Source organism: Mytilus californianus, unplaced genomic scaffold (assembly GCF_021869535.1).
Source record: "Mytilus californianus isolate M0D057914Y unplaced genomic scaffold, xbMytCali1.0.p SCAF_1, whole genome shotgun sequence".
In the NCBI taxonomy this organism is placed as follows: Eukaryota; Metazoa; Mollusca; class Bivalvia; order Mytilida; family Mytilidae; genus Mytilus; species Mytilus californianus.
In genome coordinates, this window is record NW_026262581.1 from 133395622 (window position 1) to 133416135 (window position 20514).

At 32.2% G+C, this 20514-nt stretch overlaps 1 protein-coding gene across 1 annotated transcript in view; it reads left to right on the forward strand.

Moving 5' to 3' along the window:
- The window catches only part of LOC127739080 (vitellogenin-1-like), a 38226-nt gene that overhangs the window by 2564 nt on the left and 15148 nt on the right, over positions 1 to 20514 (forward strand). Inside the window, exons 4-19 of the mRNA XM_052250653.1 lie at positions 3350 to 3542; positions 4081 to 4257; positions 5522 to 5667; positions 6014 to 6203; positions 6437 to 6621; positions 6925 to 7090; positions 7531 to 7800; positions 9432 to 9623; positions 9870 to 10087; positions 11945 to 12036; positions 13239 to 13363; positions 13555 to 13800; positions 14765 to 14885; positions 15690 to 15915; positions 19267 to 19429; positions 19646 to 19774. Coding sequence (XP_052106613.1) covers positions 3350 to 3542; positions 4081 to 4257; positions 5522 to 5667; positions 6014 to 6203; positions 6437 to 6621; positions 6925 to 7090; positions 7531 to 7800; positions 9432 to 9623; positions 9870 to 10087; positions 11945 to 12036; positions 13239 to 13363; positions 13555 to 13800; positions 14765 to 14885; positions 15690 to 15915; positions 19267 to 19429; positions 19646 to 19774 — 2839 coding nt within the window. The remainder of the gene's footprint in view (positions 1 to 3349; positions 3543 to 4080; positions 4258 to 5521; positions 5668 to 6013; positions 6204 to 6436; positions 6622 to 6924; positions 7091 to 7530; positions 7801 to 9431; positions 9624 to 9869; positions 10088 to 11944; positions 12037 to 13238; positions 13364 to 13554; positions 13801 to 14764; positions 14886 to 15689; positions 15916 to 19266; positions 19430 to 19645; positions 19775 to 20514) is intronic.

A 20514-nucleotide genomic window follows, 5' to 3' on the forward strand; every position in this document is an offset into this window, starting at 1 on the left:
TTTGAAGGTTAAAAGAAAATAGGAAAGACAAAATAAAAAAAAGAAACATGCTGATACTGACCGACAAATGTTCTGTTAATACTTGAGGTATTTCATTTAATAGATTTATGACACTTTTTGAATTTCTAATTCAAGATTTCAAACGAATTACCTTATAACACATTCTTCTTTTATGAAAACTTCAAAATCCAGGGCAGTCTAATGTGATCGCAGACCATAGATTCGGGTTCATTTAGTAGTATTTACTCGAACCGTTCAAACCTATGATTGCGTTGAATAAAAACCGCAATTTTTATACGTGTGCATGAAAAACAAATTTCTTGGTAGAGGGGTCTAAATACAGCACAAACAACATTTTCCAAAAGACCAAAATGAGTGAAAAAGTATATTTTAACAAAACGCATTTGCCTAGCAGGTCGAACAACTGATGTTCTTAAACCCTGCGGACTGCCATTGGCGATTGCCAAATAAACGGATCACAAGATGTAACAAAATTGATCTTATTAATAATTTATTACCAAACAGAAAACAATAAACTTGCGGATAAGATGGTATACCGCAAACATGAGGTGCAAAAATTTGTACACCATATCCGGATTTCGACAATTAATGTCTCTTTAGTGATGTTAGGAATCGAAACGGTATTTGGAAGGCCATATAATTTACCTCAATTTAGGATAGACTCTTGAATTTTGAAAGAGTCAAAATAGGATGAACGGATCATATAAACCCGAAGGCAAATATAATACAAGCCCAAACGAAAAAATATAAACAAGTCTAAATTGAAAACAACGTTCAAACCTATATATAAAACGTCTGAATAATAGTCAACGATCTTTCCCACGAGGGCGCTGGATCGTTACGAGTAACGATACATGTACAAAATAAATAAATTATATAAACGCCTGAAAAGTGTACAAAACAACACCAATAACAAAACAAGAAAACTATAAATGTAATTATTTATAAATATTTCGGATAACAGATATCCTTCATCAGTATGATTATGATTATGGATGTCAAATGAATCATATCAATCTACTTTGATTAAACTATAACAATCTTGAAATTTATACAATATAACAGTTAAACCGATCATCATAGTTTAGACGCTTGTACAATTCTAAAAAACAAACAAACATAGGTTATAGAGCAATTTACAACAGAAACTGCAAAGATATGCTTCAAATAAAATAGCAATGTGCTATATGAACTGGCACAATTCTAAAATTTAAAAGGTGACGACAGTTACGATGTTACAAGAACGATTGCGTGAATAAACATTCCAAATAAACAGCACTGACCGATCTAAGTTTGTAAATATTTCAAATTTGACAACGGTAGAGTAATTACAACAGAGGCTGCGTATTTAAACATCCCAAATAAATAGCAGATAAAAATAAAAAATAATAAATTTCGACTAAGGTTAAATAGTTGAACGTGACTGGGTACTTTTACATCCCTCCAAAATGAATAGAACCAAGCAGTTAAAACTGATATAATTACAAAAAAAAATTAGAGTTGAGTAAGGTAAAGAAATGGAAACAGAGACTGTAGTAATAAGTAATATAACCCAAATGTAAAGCACTGCGCGAATTCGAACTACATCTTTTCATTTATCCCATTTGGTGCCAAAGTTTTTAATTTTCTTATCCAAAATCTTTCCCGAGTGAGTCTATCCTTCCTAGACCAAGCAGTGTTGTGGTCAATGATTGTAATGGTCAGTCGATTGAGATCTGCCTTAGTGTGGCCAGGGGATCTCAAATGTCGACTGAGGGGGAGGTCTGGCTTGCATTGGTACCAATATATATATATATATACAAGTCTAAATTGAAAACAACGTTCAAACCTATGATTGCGTTGGATAAAAACCGCAATTTCTATACGTGTGCATGAAAAACAAATTTCTTGTTAGAGGGGTCTAAATACAGCACAAACAACATTTTCCAAAAGACCAAAAAAGCGAAAAAGTATATTTTAACAAAACGCATTTGACTAACAGGTCGAACAACAAATGTTCTTGAACCCTGCTGACTGCCATTGGGGATTGCCAAATAAACGGATCACCGATGTAATAAATGGACCTTAATTATAAATTTAATACTAAACAGAAAACAATAAACTTGCGGAAAAGATGGTATACCGCATACAAAAGGTGCAAAGGTTTTTGTACACCATATCCGGATTTCGACAATTAATGTCTCTTCAGTGATGTTAGGAATCGAAACGGTATTTGGAAAACCATACAATTTACCTCAATTTAGGATAGACTCTTGAATTTTGAGGAGTCAAAATAGGATGAACGGATCATATAAACCCGAAGACAAATATAATACAAGCCCAAATAAAATTGAGAATGGAAATGAAAAAATATAAACAAGTCTAAATTGAAAACAACGTTCAAACCTATGATTGCGTTGGATAAAAACCGCAATTTTTATACGTGTGCATGCAAAACAAATTTCTTGTTAGAGGGGTCTAAATACAGCACAAACAACATTTTCCAAAAGACCAAAACAGTGAAAAAGTATATTTTAACAAAACGCATTTGACTAACAGGTCGAACAACAAATGTTATTAATATATATATATATAAATATATATAGATTCTACCACTGCATCGAGTGTGATACGAAATTTATCCACTCGAGACAGTTAAATTTTTAAATATAAAACGCGAGGCTCGCCGAGCGTTTTAAATATTTAAAATTTAACTGTCGAGAGTGGATAAATATCATATTACACGAGATTTGGTGGTGGAATCTGTTTCTCTAATGATTTTCAAACAATACGCAGGCAAATTTATTCCTTCTTTTCGAATGATCTGCAAAAAGATGTGTTCTTTCTATGTGACGTCATCAGGCATGGTCGCCTTTTTTCATGCCGTCACAATAGGAAATTCAGAGGAAAGCAAGAAAATTCGACGTCATAATCGGATTTTAAACCAATGAAGAACTGAGATCAAACGAACCACACGTTGATTAAATTTTGTTTATACAATGGGTGCAGAAAGGGATAAATTGACGAAGAATTAGAGAAATATATATATATATGACAAAATTCCCAGTGGTTTTTTATTTAATTTTGTTCCACGGTGGCAAGGTTGTATTTAAATCCGCACAAATTAAAATTTCAAAGCAAAGCAAAGAGCTTTTGCACGATACGAGTTAAATCGAAACGATATTCCAGAGACTAAGCCGAGTAATAAACATATAAAACGGTTTCTGAAGACATTCATATCTCCGCCCTCTCTCTCTCTCTCTCCCTCACACACACACACAAGTAAAAATGCGTATTTATGTATGTATATGCTTTAATACATCAACTTTAATGCTTATTCAAACACCAGGTACATTAAAGGACATGTACAAGAGATTAAGGGTGAGAGTGATGACAATGCTTGGTCCATAAATGTAAAGAAAGGTATACTGAGTTTACTAGAAATGAATCTCGAGGAGAGGATGTCAGTCAGCAGTAAAGACCGTTTGGTGGAACTTAATCGTAATAGATTTTCCCCAACAGACTTCTATACTGTCATGGAGGTTTGTACCATTCTATCTTTCTGTTCATTTAAAATGATCATGTAAATTCAAGCACCGATTTTTGCATACTTTTTTTAATTGTTTTTTTCTGAAGGGGGCACACAAATTTACTATCATTTGTGTCAGTACAGCTTTATGATTGTGTAACAAGATCTTCAGAACCATTTGATGTATATGCAACATTCGAGTGTCCTTTTTTGACATTTTCATATTCGTTAAGATAAGACTTGACGCACTTCAAATTTATGAGCATAATGAGAATATCATTGATTTGAAAATTGTCAAAACTGAGGTTGTAAGTTCGTTAGACTCCAATCTTAATTGATCGGGATAGCCAGTTTTCCTGCTGAAGATCGGTCTCCGGGCACTCCAGCTTTCTCCTCCAATATAAACTGATAAAGCCAATAATGCTGAAAGCGACGTTAAGCACCCAAAAAAAAAATCAATCAATCAATCATTTGAAATTTCTTGTCTGTATCATTACAGAGATGTAAGACTTTGTTTAGTGTTATTTGCTTCAATGTATCACCTTTTTCAGCCAAGTGTTGTTGGTGACTGTGAAACAACATACAATCTTGAAACAGATATCCCCAATGATGGCCAACATTACATGTACCTGACTAAAGTCAAGAACTATAAACGTTGTCTGGATCGTCCTGTATATACCAGGTCTTATTTCAATGCAATGAAATGTGCACAGTGTGAAAATGAAAGGGTATGTATATAGATATATGTTTGATGCTATGACATGTTCAAAGTGTCCAAATAAAAGAGTATGTGCTTTAATGCCTAGAAATGGGAACAATTTAAAAGGGATTTGATATGTATATGTAATTGATCGCTCAGGATATATATAACAAATCTATGTTTAGATGAATTAATTAATTAATAGGTTTTGTTGAATATTGAGAGATATGAATATCTTTATTAAAAATGTTTGAATTATTATATATAAAAACTCTATTGTAAATGTTAATAAAAATGGAACGACATATTTATGGTTGATGCTTTAAGATAATGGAAATGTTAATAATGAATTACGGAACGTTATTTATACACTAAATCTAACCCAATGCATTGAAATTTAATGCCAATTCTAAAATATTAAAAGAGGTATGGTTTTACTGCTAATGAAATAACAATTCACCAAAAAGCCAAGGTGTAAACAGTTTCATGAACTTTGTTTTTTTAAGTGTGACAGGTATGATTTAAACTTTTAGCAATACCTTTCAATGCTTGCTATTTTGATAGAATGTTCAAATATTTACACTTACCGATTCCATGTCACACAAGCTTCTTCTTCATTAAAAATAGTTATGGTGGTACAGTCTTATTTGTATAGAGTGTCCATCATCCGTAGACATACAGTAAGGTTTCTAAATCTTGATATTTATACAAGAATTGTAAATTTTGATATTTGTACATTAGAGATTGCGAATAGAAGAATTCTTCTCTTAATGTTCAAATCTTATTATTGTCACATAAACTGTCATGATTATGTTCAGCTTAATCTGGAATTATCACTTCAAACAATTTACTCAACATCCATAATGTTCAATCGTATCGTTATCAGTTGCACTTGAAAAAGACATAATTTTTGACATTATTTTGTTTTCACTACTTCACGTTTTTTTCACATTGAAACTTATCGAATTTGATTCATTTTTGGCTTGCTTTCCCCGTTTCCATTCTCAATTTCATTTCACTACGAGGCTATTCGAGTGGTATTTGATGCAAAGCAATATGGTTTTGATTACGGCGCAAGAGATTTTTCCGGTGTTTGTTGTAGGATGTTTAGCCCATAGCTTTAGTTTTAGTGTTCTCTGATTGTTATGCTACTTTCAATGTTTGTATATGAGCCTGTCTTTATTTTGATTTTTTTGTTTGTTTTTCTGATGATGCATTCGGAAAAGTGTCTAAAAACCAAAAATGCCACTAATTTTTTATCATATAAAATGATTGGGATTTTTTTTCAAAAGACTGAACCATTCAAATCAGCATCCCAGATCAGATACGTACTGAAAGGAGACAAACGGAGGTTCCTCATCCAAAGTGCTATAGCAGAAAGCCAGCATGTATTTACACCGTATTCAGCCGAAGGTGGAAATGTTGCTACTTATATAAAGTAAGATATCTGTGCAATTTAACTTCTTAGTTGTTCTTTCACAGCATTTTAACAACCTGATATATATTCAGTCTTGCTTTTATAAACGTCCGGATGTAACAATTTGGCCTTGCTATTTTAAATATCCATACGAAAATGTCAATTATTTTGCTATGTTCACATAAGCTATAGAATATTATGCAATTCATCTATTTGCATAACAAATCTGAAAAAAATAGATTGTTGCATATAAATTGGTTGTAGATTTTGTTTCGAAAAATATTTTACAGAATATTTTACAAGGTTAAAGTTCAAGTACTTTACTACACCGAACATTACAGAGTGTTTTACATTACTAATATTATAGTCAGACACTGGTGTTGATCAACCAAGAAGAAATCCAAAATCCAATCGCCGGCCCACGTAATCCACAGATTTATACCAATGGACTTCAAGCTGATGTAGATGATATGCCGGACCAGGCAGAGAAACCACTGACTATGCAGCCATATTTAGATCAAAAACCAAAACGAACACCATCAGAAGTCAAACAATTAGTTAGTCTTACTTTGTATTCATGTATATTTCTATGTTCCATCATTTTTATAGTTACTTAAAGCAAGTAAATTTTGTAGAATCACCAGCGTGTTGCTAAAGTCAAGATTTTTAGTTATTTGTAATTCACTGCTGAGCTGGAAAAATGGTACGCCATAAGTTTCATATATTGAAATTGATGTCATCTATAATTTCCAAAGTTGTGGCAAGCTCTATAACATGACTTTATATTCAGATTTCAAAGTATCTGGACATGATTGTTGCTTACTCAAAAGATGAAGTCGAACAACAGGCGACGTCAGTGACTTTTACGTTGGCCGATGAAATAAGGCGAGCTGACGCAGATATTTTACGGTCTGTTTGGGAGGAATATGGAGAAGGTACTGATAAGTCAGCTAATGCCGACAAATACTATAAGAGGTAAGTAGAATAGGACACTGTAATGGTAAGGTAACATGGAACTAATAACTGGGTTGTGTTACTCAGAACTGTTGAAGCTTTTATGTATGACCTCCTTTTATATCTTGGTATTGAAATTATAAGATTCATTTCAGAGAGAAAAGAGAAAAAAAACATATGTTAATTCTTTTTTTTTCCATTTTCGGGTCTAATTTACAGAACTATAATAGCTTTTATAAATGATCTCCTTTTCATATCTTCATATTTAAATTATTAGATTTATTTTAGACAGAAAAAAAACAACATATGCTCATTCTTTTACAGAGAAATTTTATTAGATATTTTACCAATGACTGGAACGCCAGCAGCTTTTGAGGTTTTGTCTGACTACATCAGAAAGGCTAAAACCCGACCAGAAAGAATGTCAGTCGCCATCAATGCCTTCACTGTCACGGCCTATCCCGATATCAATATTGCCAAATATCTGTTGGTAGGTGTCAATATAATCAAACTTTTCATGTAATTTACTGAACTATCTAATTATTATAGAGTAATTTTATAATGTTTTCAAGTTTGAATTTCGTTATTTCAATGAAATTATCTTTAAAAAAAGAAGGCACAGTTACTTTTAACAATTGAATGTATAGTGACTGACGCAATTTAAGAATGACGACTATCAAATATTATTTGATTTATTCCCTAGAATGATTTTTGTAAGATTCTTCACACACACAAAAGAAAAAAAAAACAAAAAAAGACAACCAACAGAAAAGACAAAAAACATGTAAATACATGATTTTTTTTATCTTTCTTATTACTTTTTTTTAAATTATGAGTGTTTTTTCCTAGGTTGTAATATATTGTCGGTGTACGGCGGGATATACTTATTTTAATCCCAATTGATGAATTGAAAACATTTTCTATCCCTAGGAAATGGTGCGTGACAAATATGTCTGGAACACAGAACCCCTACGTCAATCCACATACATGTGTCTGGGCGCTTTTGCTGATAGGATTAGAGTTGAAAAGGACAAGCTGAACAAAAAATTGTTACAGAAGGAAAAACAGATAAAGGCACTTCGGGATGTGGAGAATAGGAAATACGTACGTTCTCAGTTTCAATCTAAGCTCACAGATGTCCAAGATCAACTGGAACAAACTTCTGCAGTCTTCTCTAAACTGAAAATGGAAATTTTAAAGGTAATGCATGCAATTTAAATATAATTATACCGAAAAACATCGTAGTAAACGTCCGTATATCCGTATCAGCTTATACCGATAAATGGTTTGGATATGTTACTTATACCGATAAACAGTTTGGGTTTATTGCTTATACCGATAAACAGTTTGGGTATATTGTCGTAGTAAATTTCGTATGTGTGGTAATCATTGTAACAGTTATGACTTTGATGGGGCTTTTGAATTTTGCTGATTTCAAATCATATATATAAGATACATTTATCTTGGTACATTTAAATATGAATTGTATACCCAAGTCAGTTCAAAACTCGTATAATTGATGATGTTTCTAGTGAAAAAAATGTCATGCACATTCGGGACGAGAAAAAAAAAACCCCAATGAATTAGTAAGTTAGGCGACTTGGATAAAGGTTGGGAAATTGGAACTGTCACATAGAAAAAAAGTGAACGTAGGTAATCGGTAGAATTTAACCGCGCCCTTAAAGAATGATTGCAAGGTTTTTAATGCTCAGATAGCTTGAAAACACTTTCAAGGCAAATTATCGAATTTAACTCTCCCATTCCAATTTTAGCTTGACGTTATGCAAACTCTTATTAATGGGGATTTGTCAAATACAGTAATAAACAGGTCTCTAGTATGACGATATTGTCTCACAGTACTAGTAATATATTCAGCCGTTCATCTATGTAACCACGTTTTATTGGTTTTAGAATTGATAGTATATCACAGCAAAGACATATCAAATATAATGATTTAAGAGACTCTGGGGAATCTAGTGGTTGACGTATTGTATGCTTGGTATTTGTCTATTGTAGAAGACCGTATGTGGACCACAAGATATGCTTTTTATATCGTTGAGTTGCTGTTTCATTGAAGTAAACCTTCTTCTTTTATGCAGACACCGATACCTTGTCCGAATGAGTTAAAGCAATGGGATCATTGATACAAATTAGAATTTAAAAACTTAACGTGAATACTCATGGACATCTATTTTTAAATACCCAAATGTTTCTAGACAAATAATATGTTGTTGTCCCACAGAAATATCTCCATTAAGTTTCGCATTTCAAAGTAAGTTTAAAACGCAACATACATCCTGAAAAATGTCGGTTTCATTTATGTGACTTTTGGTTTGTTGAACTGTTGATGGAATATCCATTTCACAGATGATAGCGGATATGTTCCAAATGTCATAACTACAATCCCGTCCCCTTTTCCCCGAATGTGACTTACCGATTTAGACTTATTACCGGGTTTGTACTATTATGAGCAACACGACGGGTTCCACATGTTGAGCAGGATTTGCTTACCCTTCCGGAGCACCTGAGATCACCCCAGTTTTTGGTGGGGTTCGTTTTGCTCAATCTTTAGTTTTCTATGTTGTGTTTTGTGTACTATTGTTTGTCTGTTTGTCTTTTTCTTTTTTAGCCATGGCGTTGTCAGTTTATTTTCGACTTATGAGTGTGAATGTCCCTTTTGTATCTTTCGCCTCTCATTTTGAATCATCAGTACAACAAAATTAAAAATTGCTCTTTTGCTTCTAATTGGGGATTATTTTTAGGAAACAATGAAAAATAATCTGAGAAATTTGTATGTTATCATACAAGTTATTATTTGTTTTCATTTGTAGGAAGTGAGATTATTGATGAAATCGCAGAACCCTGAGGACCTTATTCTGGCTTTAAAAACTATTGGAAACGCCGGATATCCTGATTTTATTTCTGACAGTAAATCTATTTTAGAAGACAAATCAAAATCACAAATTATACGTGCACAAGCTATTTACAGCTTAAGGAAAATAACTGCTTACTCACCGGAAGCTGTAAGTTGATTACAATACAGTAGATTTTTTATTATTGGAAATATCAGTAAAACGTTAAAAGGGATATATCGACTTTACCTAAACGGAACTTTTATAATCTAATGTAATTTGACAATATCCTGACTAAATTAGAAACAAAAATGATTACTTTCATAATTGATTATGAATGAAGTGAGAGAAACGCACTTTGTTGCATAATGTGCATGGGTATTTATTGGCGATTGATTTACTGTTATTCCTTTTCAGGTTAGGGTTTTGCTATTGCCGTATTTCTTCGACCATCAAGAGGTTGAAGAAGTGAGAATTGCATCGTATTTGTTAATAGCTGGTATCAGTCCATCTAGGCCAACACTTGAACTGATTGCTCAATCATTGTACAGAGAACCCAATCCTCATGTTGGTACATTCGTGTACACACACTTGGAACAATTGTCCAACTCAACCCATCCTTGTCTTATGTCTTGGTATGTTTATTCAAAACGCATTTATCAAATTATCTTTCATCATCTTAAATTTACTGATATTAAACTAAGGATATAATTTGAAATATAGGAATGTATCCCACGCATATACAAAACTCTGATTTCTTACCCGGTTTAGGATATTCTTTTAGTCCTTTTTAATAGTATCTGCCCTTCAACGTTTATTTTAGGTTTTGTATTTTCAAATTTTATGACCTCGAGTATCGCTGAAGATAAATTAATTGTCGAAATGCGAATATAATACTGTAAAATTGGTACCGTATTAATGTCATTAATGGAATGAACATGGTTCGTCATGTCAATATAATACATCCATGATTCGGCATATCCTAATATATATCAATACCAAAGCCAATTATAACAATACCAAAGCCGATTTATTTACTACAAATCAAGTGATCACTCTGTAGCAATTTCTTGTGGACAATATCGGAGAATGTTACATTTCAGGGGGACATTTTTAACACGCAATAAAGAATCCAAATAAGGAGTAAATGATAATCTTACCTGAGTAGAACGATTTTTCCCCCATTCGAACCAACGTTCTTAAAAAATGTAAACAGGATAGGAAAACGTGGAGGGTTGGAACTTTTAATCCTATCTTCAAATATACTGATGCTGTCTTTTAAAGTAAACTTTAGACAAAGCCACCCCGTTTAACTTTCATATGTACTAGTATAGTTGCTATAGAAGGTGACAATAGTGGCCACTATAGAATCATTCAGAAACATCTTAAACATGAATTATGAAACGCAATAAATTTTGAGAAGCAGGCCAACTTTAATCTTCTGTGTTTCAGTAACTTTTTTATAGATACCATGACTTACTAGTATTTTTTTGACATCGTGAATAATACAAGATGTTGTAGACACCTCAAATAAAGAATTTTATGTCGGTATTTTATGTTCAACATTTGGCGTTTTTTTTACATTTAGTGTTATTTTATTTAAAAAAGACTTTTTTCTTTGTTAGAATTTGTATGTTCTCAAAACGAACAGTTGTAAGCAGCTGTATGATAAAGCTTTTATCAACAAAATGCAACCAAGTCATGAAAATTACTGTTTTACGTTTCAAATGTCGGTGCTATTGGTTACTTATTATGTTACACATGCATGTATACATATATTTTTTGTGACACCTTTATGGATAAATACATTTTTCCGACGTATATATGTATTTAACCAATTATGAAACGATCATTTCTTTCCTATTGTAAAATGTCATTCAAACATGTGTAAAAGAATCTCGATATTGAGGGTGGTCACCATTTCTTTTCCGTACATCCAAAATGCACTACATGTAGAGAAAGTTAACTTAAGAGTCTTAATTGGCTTTTCGAACAATTTATTTAATATGTTAAAAGATTATTGGTGGAGACTTAGAACTTTTGAATCAACGAAATCTCATCATTTTCATATATGTTTAAAATTTTATTTAAAGGTCAAATAGATTTCTTGTATTTTCATTAAGTGTTATTGATACTGGCATGGACCATCATCATCGTCGACATAATCATTAAAATCTAAGTCATCATCACAGAATAATATGATTTCTGAATCTTTGCTTTCTTTTTCTTTTCTTTTTAAATCTTTAGTTCGTATAATATCCAATAGATTTGTTCGTTTTACTTGGATGCTCCTAATATTGTTATATATCTATATATGTATTATGGAGGAAACTTCATAAGAATGATTAATATGTGTCTCATTCATTTTGCTTAGATGTAAAAAATATGTTTAAACTAAAAAAGAATGCTTACTGCATAACCGAAATGACGATGGCAAAATATGTTGAACGTACATAATTGACAAGTAAACACTGAGTTAATCTTATTTGCAGGGCAAAGAATGCCACGTTTGCTTTGCGATTTGCCAAGAAATTTAGCCCCAGTTGGCACTACTCTCGATTTTTCCACCTTTCGTCATTCAATGGTAAGCAATAACAAAGTATTGTATTGATGAAATTTCCTCTTCTTTGCTAACCATGTGTAGCTTTTATACTGATGAAAGTTTTTATGTCATTATCTTTTTTCAAACGGTTTGTTGTCCTGAATTCAAATAGTACCTGATTATAAACGATACGGCACATCTAGTGATCGACTGGCATACAAATAAACTGTGGCTTTATGAATTGGTTTGATATTGAGACTAAAATAGTATCGAAGAAGCCCCTATGTCACAAGGGAATATCACAATGTTCAAATATATAGAAAATATCAACATCAATACCACCTTTCGAATATATTTTATTTTTAAGGAACTCTTTAAAAATTCCTTTTCTCTATTAAAAGGGACCCTCTGTTTACTTTTGTTATCCGAGGATTTTGATTTTTGTACGATTGGCCAATTAGTATCGAACGTTTAATCTATTTCATAATCCCATTAAGTTTTGGAAATTTGATACTTATGCAGTACATTATTAGATGAATCAAATTTAATAAATGCTTATAGAATGCAAGAACAGAAACTCAATGTTAATCTTTTGACAGCACATTCAAATAGTAATTGAGTTGTTGTATAATGTATTCATATAAAAACACCCTATAGGGATCATTTACCTCGTGATTTCATAATTCAGGAAAAAGCAATATTTTACTTGTTGGTCAGTCAAAATATTTCTGTAAACTTCACTCGTGTTTTTGCTCACTTATTTTATAATTGTTATTTAGTATATCATATACATTTGGATACTTACCCACTCGTCAAATAATAAAAACACACATTTTACTAATGATTACTATGATACAAAAAAGTAAAATTACAAAAATACCGAAGTTCAAAACGGAAAGTCCGTAATCAAATGGCAAAATAAAAAACTCAAACGAATGGATAACAACTGTCATATCCCTGACTTGGTACAGGCATTTTCTTATGTAGAAAATGGTGGATTAAACCTGGTTTTATAGCTAGCTAAACCTCTCACTTGTATGACAGTCGAATAAAATTCCATTATATTGACAACGATGTGTGAATAAAACAAACAGGCATAGTAGGTAAAAATGTCAAAAATAGGGGTACAGCAGTCAACATTGTGTTATAATCTTAATCACTATACAAAATGCTTGAGTGTCTAGAAATATAGTTCACTAAACATATTCTTGATTTGATCTAATTCCTTATTGTAAATGTTTTAGATGATACTAAATTAGGTGGTGCTTTGGAGTTTGGTTACGTATCCTCTCCCCAAGAATTTATCCCTCGCAGTGGTGCAATTCATGGAAACATGCATATCCTGGGTTATTCTACAAACATTATGGAGGTAACTTATTCTATTTTTTTCCATAAATATTTGCTGGAAGTAACAAGAGCTATTCTTTATCTGTACTTTAATGTTTGTACTTCAATCAAAAACATTCTTCACAATGGAACAGACTGTTGAATGACATTTGAAAAGAAATACCCATATTGATGAAACCGTTTTGTTTTAAATAATTTGTTCTATATTTTTAGGTTGGATTTAATACTGAAGGTCTCCAGAAAATGATTAGTAAACTACTTGGTCCTTACAGTAAGCTAGCTAGAAGTCAATCTGTTTTTGAATTACTTAAGTCACAAAGTTCAAGCCAGTCAAAGAAAAGTGGAAAACAGTCCGTTCCTTCACCAGAGAAGCAGTCTTATCAAAGTAAACAACAATCCCAGGAAAGCAGGCAACCATCTGACCAAATCCCAGAAAGTGTTAGAGATATACATAGAAAAGTACGTATTCTCTGTTTTAGTTGTGACACTTGAATTCGACAAAAAATATGCATATATGATGTTCCCCGTAGATGTCTAAATGTTTTGCCATTAAACTTGTAGTGAAGTTTGATCTCATGCTCCTTGCTGAAAGGCTTACTGTGATTTTGAAAGAAAGAACAGCAACAAAAGCGCTTTTCCTTTGCAAAATGCGTGTAGAGATTTTTTGACATAAATATTTACACCATACTTCTGTTTTTCATTACAAAGAAAAATCGTTACAAACATTATCATAACAATACGAACTTTGTATTCTAGTTGTCTCGTACATGTTTAGATAATCACAATAATCACTATTGGATATTGATAAGTTTGTTTGCAATACAAACAAGTTTCGTTGTTTTTGATAGGTCAGTGGTCTAACTATGGAAGTATTATATTTCATTTTATTTCCATGGTCTAACATATAGTAGCGTAACCGTTTCACTTCAGATACAAAACTGATTGCTAGAAAAAATCATAAATGAAAAGCATGTACGTTAAGTCACTATTAAACAGTAAACTTTCTTTTACCACGTTAGAACGATAAAATACTAACTACAGCTTTAATTGAAATAAGTACCTTTCCTTTGACTTTACGATAAGTGATTCTTTCAGACAATTATTTTAACAATTATAAGCAATCAGCTGGACTATATTTATTTGTGTAATTTTTGTCACTTCGTTCATCGGAGAAATCCTTAATAAATATAAGAGGAAAATATCTTACTGATATTATGAATGACCAAGGCATGTAGTTCAATTATGGAAAACAAAGTAAGAAAGGATATCACATATAACAACAGTTTATATTATATATAATTAGGTTATTATAACTTCTTCATCATTGATATCCATGATGCGTTCACATATGGATTCGTTAAATAATCGAAATTCTTCTAATTTAAGTATGTTGATTGATTGACACTCAAGATTTTTATTTTAGTTAAAAGTAGAACAGAGACGACCGCCAAACTTAAAGGGACATATCTATTTCAAACTCTTTAACAATGAAATTAGGTATTTTGATTTGGAAGAATCCATGCTACAAAATGTCATTCAAAAAGGTAAGATATTCCACTCTGCTACATAAAAAATGAAAACAACACGTTATAAATTTCATGCGTCCGAAGCGATTTTCTGGATTTACCTTCATCAGAAACGCTCAATGCCAAATATTTGAAAGCCAAGGATGTATAAGAACCGAAACGGTTGAAGAGCTATACGACCAAAAAGGAGCTAAAAAATAGCCAAATCCATTTAAGGTCAACTTTGCCTGAGGGAGTTGAAACCTTAGTTTCTAAATAATTTCAAAATTTATAAACTGACAATTTTAGAAAGGTTTGTTATAAATCATGTCAGTGCCGAAGTACTGACTACTGAGCTGATGATACCCTCGGAGACTGATAGTCCACCAGTTGAGGTATAGACCCAGTGCTGTAAAAAATGAAAACAATACGTTATAAATTTCATGCGTCCGAAGCGCTTTTCTGGATTTACCTTCAACAGGAACGCTCAATGCAAAACATTTGAAAGCCAAGGATGTATAAGAACCGTTGAAGAGCTTTACGATCAAAAAGGACCTAAGAAATAGCCAAATCCATCTAAGGTCAACTTTGCCTGAGGGAGTTGAAACCTTAATTTTTTCATACTCCGTTATACATGAGGACAATTGTCTTAGATATTTCACAAATTGATTTTATAAACAGGAATTATAAAGAGCTGTATATATACGTTCATAGCTGGAATTTGTCCTCATTAGATGTTTTAAAGCTTTCAAATATTACCTGTTTATGTTTTTTCCTTTTTATTCAGTATTTCCTTTTTGTTATAGTTTCTATGGTGTTTCAGCATATATTTCATTCTTTTAGGATTGGCTTCAGACAAGAGTGACCCCCAAAATGGTTTTGATGTTGATTTTTATAAATCAGCTGTGCATATCGATGGCCAATACAGTTGGTTTACCGAGATAGGATTCCCCATTCATTTCAAAGTTAAAAGTTCTGCAACTTCAAAAGTAAATGGTAAATGGTCCTTAGGACAAACACTAAAAGGAAGTGCTCAACAATCAGAAGCCAGATTCGACATCGATCCAAGGTAAGTTATCATTTTCATGAGTAAACCAATTTTTAACTGTTAATTATTGCCCAATTAACATTCATTCGTATCAATTTTATGTAAATGTTGTGGTTGTTCTTTTTGAAGGATCCTTCCAGGAATGATGAACTGAAGCTGTATACATTACTTTTTTATATAAAGGACACACTGATATCTTAAACTACATCAACAATACAGTTTTCTTTAAACGTTTCACCAACTAGCCTGACTATTTCATTGTTTATATGAAAATCAGTATTAAACTGAAAAATATTCTCTCAACAAATGACCCAGTTTGGAGCACACCATACCCTCTACAAAGAAAAAATGTATGGATTAGCGAGTTATGGGATATAGTATTCATTATTGATGTTTATATACTGATATGAACTCTTGCTGTATATGTTTAATTTATGTGTGCATGACTTGATATGTATGTTTTGTTTTATTTGTTGCTCTGTCGGTTTTAAAAGCTCTTCAGAGCTTATGTTTTATACTTGTATTTGCACATACCGACTCTAAATAAAGCTTTATATCTTATGTATGTCTTATGTCTTATGATGCAACGAATACAAAGCTGGTGTGGGAATTTTGTGTTGTAATATTATTTCACACTTCTGTACGCTGCAATAGTCAGAGCCAACGCAAATACACATCTGCCGTTCACAATGTGTCTATAGATGGTCTGTTGTCCTCTGTTCACAAACAATAATAAAGGATATTGCTAATCACAGGCTATTCCACCCTGTCATCGTAAAACGTTAATTTTTTACGTTTTTCACTACCAACTAGATAACAGATTGATTATGAGACAAAAAACGAAGTCGGTGACCATATGATTATTTTATATCATTAAAACGGAAATTTTTGCATCAACAACATATAGTTTATCAAGAAAAATTTGTTATTTTACCTTTTAGAAATTAGAGATTTGATGATTTTAAGACAAATTTAAGAAGTTTTTCGCCGAATTTATGTACTTTCTATAAAATTTTCAACTATTTTGAACGAATTCAATCAGTAATATTTCAGATGATTAAAGAGATAAATGCATATTTTTTCGATTTTCAGTTATAGTTCAACAAGCCAAAGTTGTATGTAAAATTTTACCGAGTTCTGTGACATAACCCATTTACTGTAACTTGACTTTAAGATGAAATTACACATGCCTTTTTTTATGCCTACATTCAAGATGTTTAATACAAAATCGCATTAGAGATCTTTATTCTGATTGATCTTTGTCATCCAATAGTTTATGATCTTTAGTCTTAAACGCTCATTTTGATCTTAACATCATCTAAAAAGTAAGAATCTGATATATACTTTAGAGTTTAAGTAATACGTCAGATATTTTCTAGATTAAAATTCAGTACTGTTTAGATACTCGGCTTGCAGTCAATGTAGTATTTCAGACAATTCAATATGTTGTTGGTTAGGACAGGTAAATAACAACTACTGAACAGTCTGAACATAGACTTAATCAACTGCAAGCGAATTGTCTGAATAATGCTGAATTCACCACAGTGGACATTGGATAAGTCTGAAAATTGATCAAGGACTGACCATGACTTAACCCATTTTTCAGTTTTTTATAGGCTGTTCAGATCAAAATGGTCTTTCAGTCCAAAATTGGTTTTCTCGTGACCCGTCCCATTACAAATTCCTACTGGGCATGTTGTAACCAACGATTGGCATCATAAGAAATGAACATCTTAGTTTTTAGCCCTTAATATCGAATTATCTCGCCAATCAATAGAAGATATGACATCGGGTTACTGATAGATGATGTTACATACTATGTTTACAAAGGGATTAAGCATCAGAAAAACCAACCAACACTTGATACTTTATCACAAAAGATGTTCGATCATGAGTTCAGAAGGGCATCCAGAAACTACAATGTGCTCTGAGCACATGGTTTTCTACCTTTCACGATGCTGTAGGTACTTTATCCTTCTATCCAACAAATGTGTTGTTCTAGAAGACAAAGCCTCTTGCAATAACCTTTTACCCACACAAATTATTAATTGGACTGCCTAGCGAAATCTCGTTTATGCATATCATTCACTATCATACAAGAGTAGATTTTAAAAAATAAATCGAAAGTCAGTTCTTATGTTCTTCTCTCTTATAATTGTTTGTATTTATCATTAAAAAGACGACGAAAATCTACGTCCAATTATTTCGGATACCCAAAATTGACAAAAATCCCTACAAAGATCGATATATAACAGACTCGTCTAGGTGTTCCTCTTAATGTCTTTTTAAGTTTCTTACTACCATTTTTTTTACTGAAAAAGATGGTCTTCAAACATATTGCGGTAAGATAAACTCAACCAGAGATGTCAAACACATGTGGATTTAAAAATTCTAAATATCTACTCCAAAATCTTCAGCCATAATCATCAAACTAGCTACACTACTAATTATTTAGATCTACAACATCTTCTCATTTAACAATGCCTTTGCAACAGAAAGTGGAAATATTTACATATTTCTTGTTTTAGTTCTTGAAAAAATCTTACTTCGTGACAAACCACATTGATTCTAAGAACAGAAGCACCGAAGACGATATTATCAAAACGCTGTACTTATATTGATCACCAACATACCTGTCGAGTTTGGTGGATTAATATTTCAACAAACAGTCGGGTACTAGTTGTTTGAACCTACTGGTCGACTACTTTAGTATTTTCATGAAGACGAAATCACTCAAAAAACTTCTCATTAACCAATAGAAAAGGCACCAATGAAAAAAGTAGATCACACCTTCAGAAAGGTTGATGATTTCCTGTCACTCTATAACCGACATTTCTGCGAGTACTCTCATTGAATTTGACATTTAGAATCCCACCGAGTCGAGTAGGTCGGCTTCATTCCGGATCTAGGTTTTGAAATTGACACAGATGGACAAATTCAAACTTGAATCTCCAACAAAAAAAACCTCGAAGATTTCATTTTCCCTTAGTCAACTTTCCATTTTTCAATAGTAACATAATCCCTGTCACATTCTATCACGTGTACACGTCTCAACTATTTATTTTAACGCGTGTGGATGTTTATATTTTACGGATTTATATTTTTGGTACAAAATAGATAACATGAAACTAAAATACATGTTGTTTGAACCTATATATTCATTGACCAAATTTTCAACTTCGCAACCATGGCGTCCCTCCTATTTAACAATAATAATGATTATCACAATTTGAATCAAAATGATAGTAATCAGAATAATATTAACAATGATGCTACTTAGCATAGTACCAATAACAATAATGATAGTAAAGAATATTCGTTCGACTGCAACTTTCAAGATATACATATATATTATTTGTATTTCTTCATTAGCATGGCATTCCAAATGAGAGGAGTTGTAGAGGCTGATTTTTACTATTTCAAGAGCGGTGCTACAATAACATCACAATTCCAGTCGGCCTCACCATTGTCCTTCTCCGTATCATTAAATCCTAACACAGGAGACTTTTTCACAAAGATGGACATGAAGAATATGGTAATTATTTTACAAAATGTAATTAATATATCAGAAAACTATGTTCATGACTGTAAATGTAAAGAAATGAATGTATTGTTTTGAGAATTATATTTAAGTGACAATTTTAGCCCTAATACACGTGATACAAAGCAATAAATAATTTAAAAGAGATTTATAAATATTAAAAGTAATTCTTGAGATGAAAATGATACATATGTCATACCTGTATTTCAGAAAGAGAATTTCTTCCATAGCGAGATTAGTCCTACGTTCTTTGTAGAGAGTCATTACATTGGCACAAGTAAAGTTCCATATGCAGACCTTAAATATGTGGATAAAATGAACGACGCAGAAGTTATGCCAGTGAGTATTGAAAGAAATTGTGAAATGCTTTACATAAACAAGTAATACTAGTATGCAAAACGTCCTTGTGCGTATTCTACATGCATGTGTTTCAAAACTAGTCTGTTTCATAAAATTAAAAAGAAATGATATTAGGGTTAATGAAAGTTAAATATGAAAAGGGTTAGTTACTGATGGTTACAATTCGAAAGTCCTAGCATTTAGATAATTTAATATGCGGACGTCGATGATCGCATAGTAAACATAAAACAATTAATCCTATGTTTGTCCAAAAGGTGCGTTCGGCAAAGATGTACCTATGGCGGAAAATATCTTTGTCGACCTGAAGTTGTCTTGTTTTCCTTTTTTGCATAACTAAAATACCACAATCAGAAAGAAAAATGGCAGTCTTGCTAAATAGTGGTTGGAATGGTTTATGAATGGGCGTCATGATGATAAATACAGTAAAAGCTCTGATTTAGAGTTATCTAGTTAAAGACCAAAACCTTTGCAACTGCTTACCCTTATTGAGCAAATACTTTCACCTCGAGTTCCATTTTAGGAAGATAATCATTTGTTTTTTGCAGACTTTTAACGGACTATTGTTTGTATGTTTGTCTTTTAGTTTGATAAGGTGATGTCTTTCCACTCCCGAGTTTTAAATACTGATTGTCATCGTGGTATCTTTTTACGTTTTTCCATTAAAACTTGTGAATGTGAACGTGAAAGACATATATAAATTTTATAATTATTCACTTATT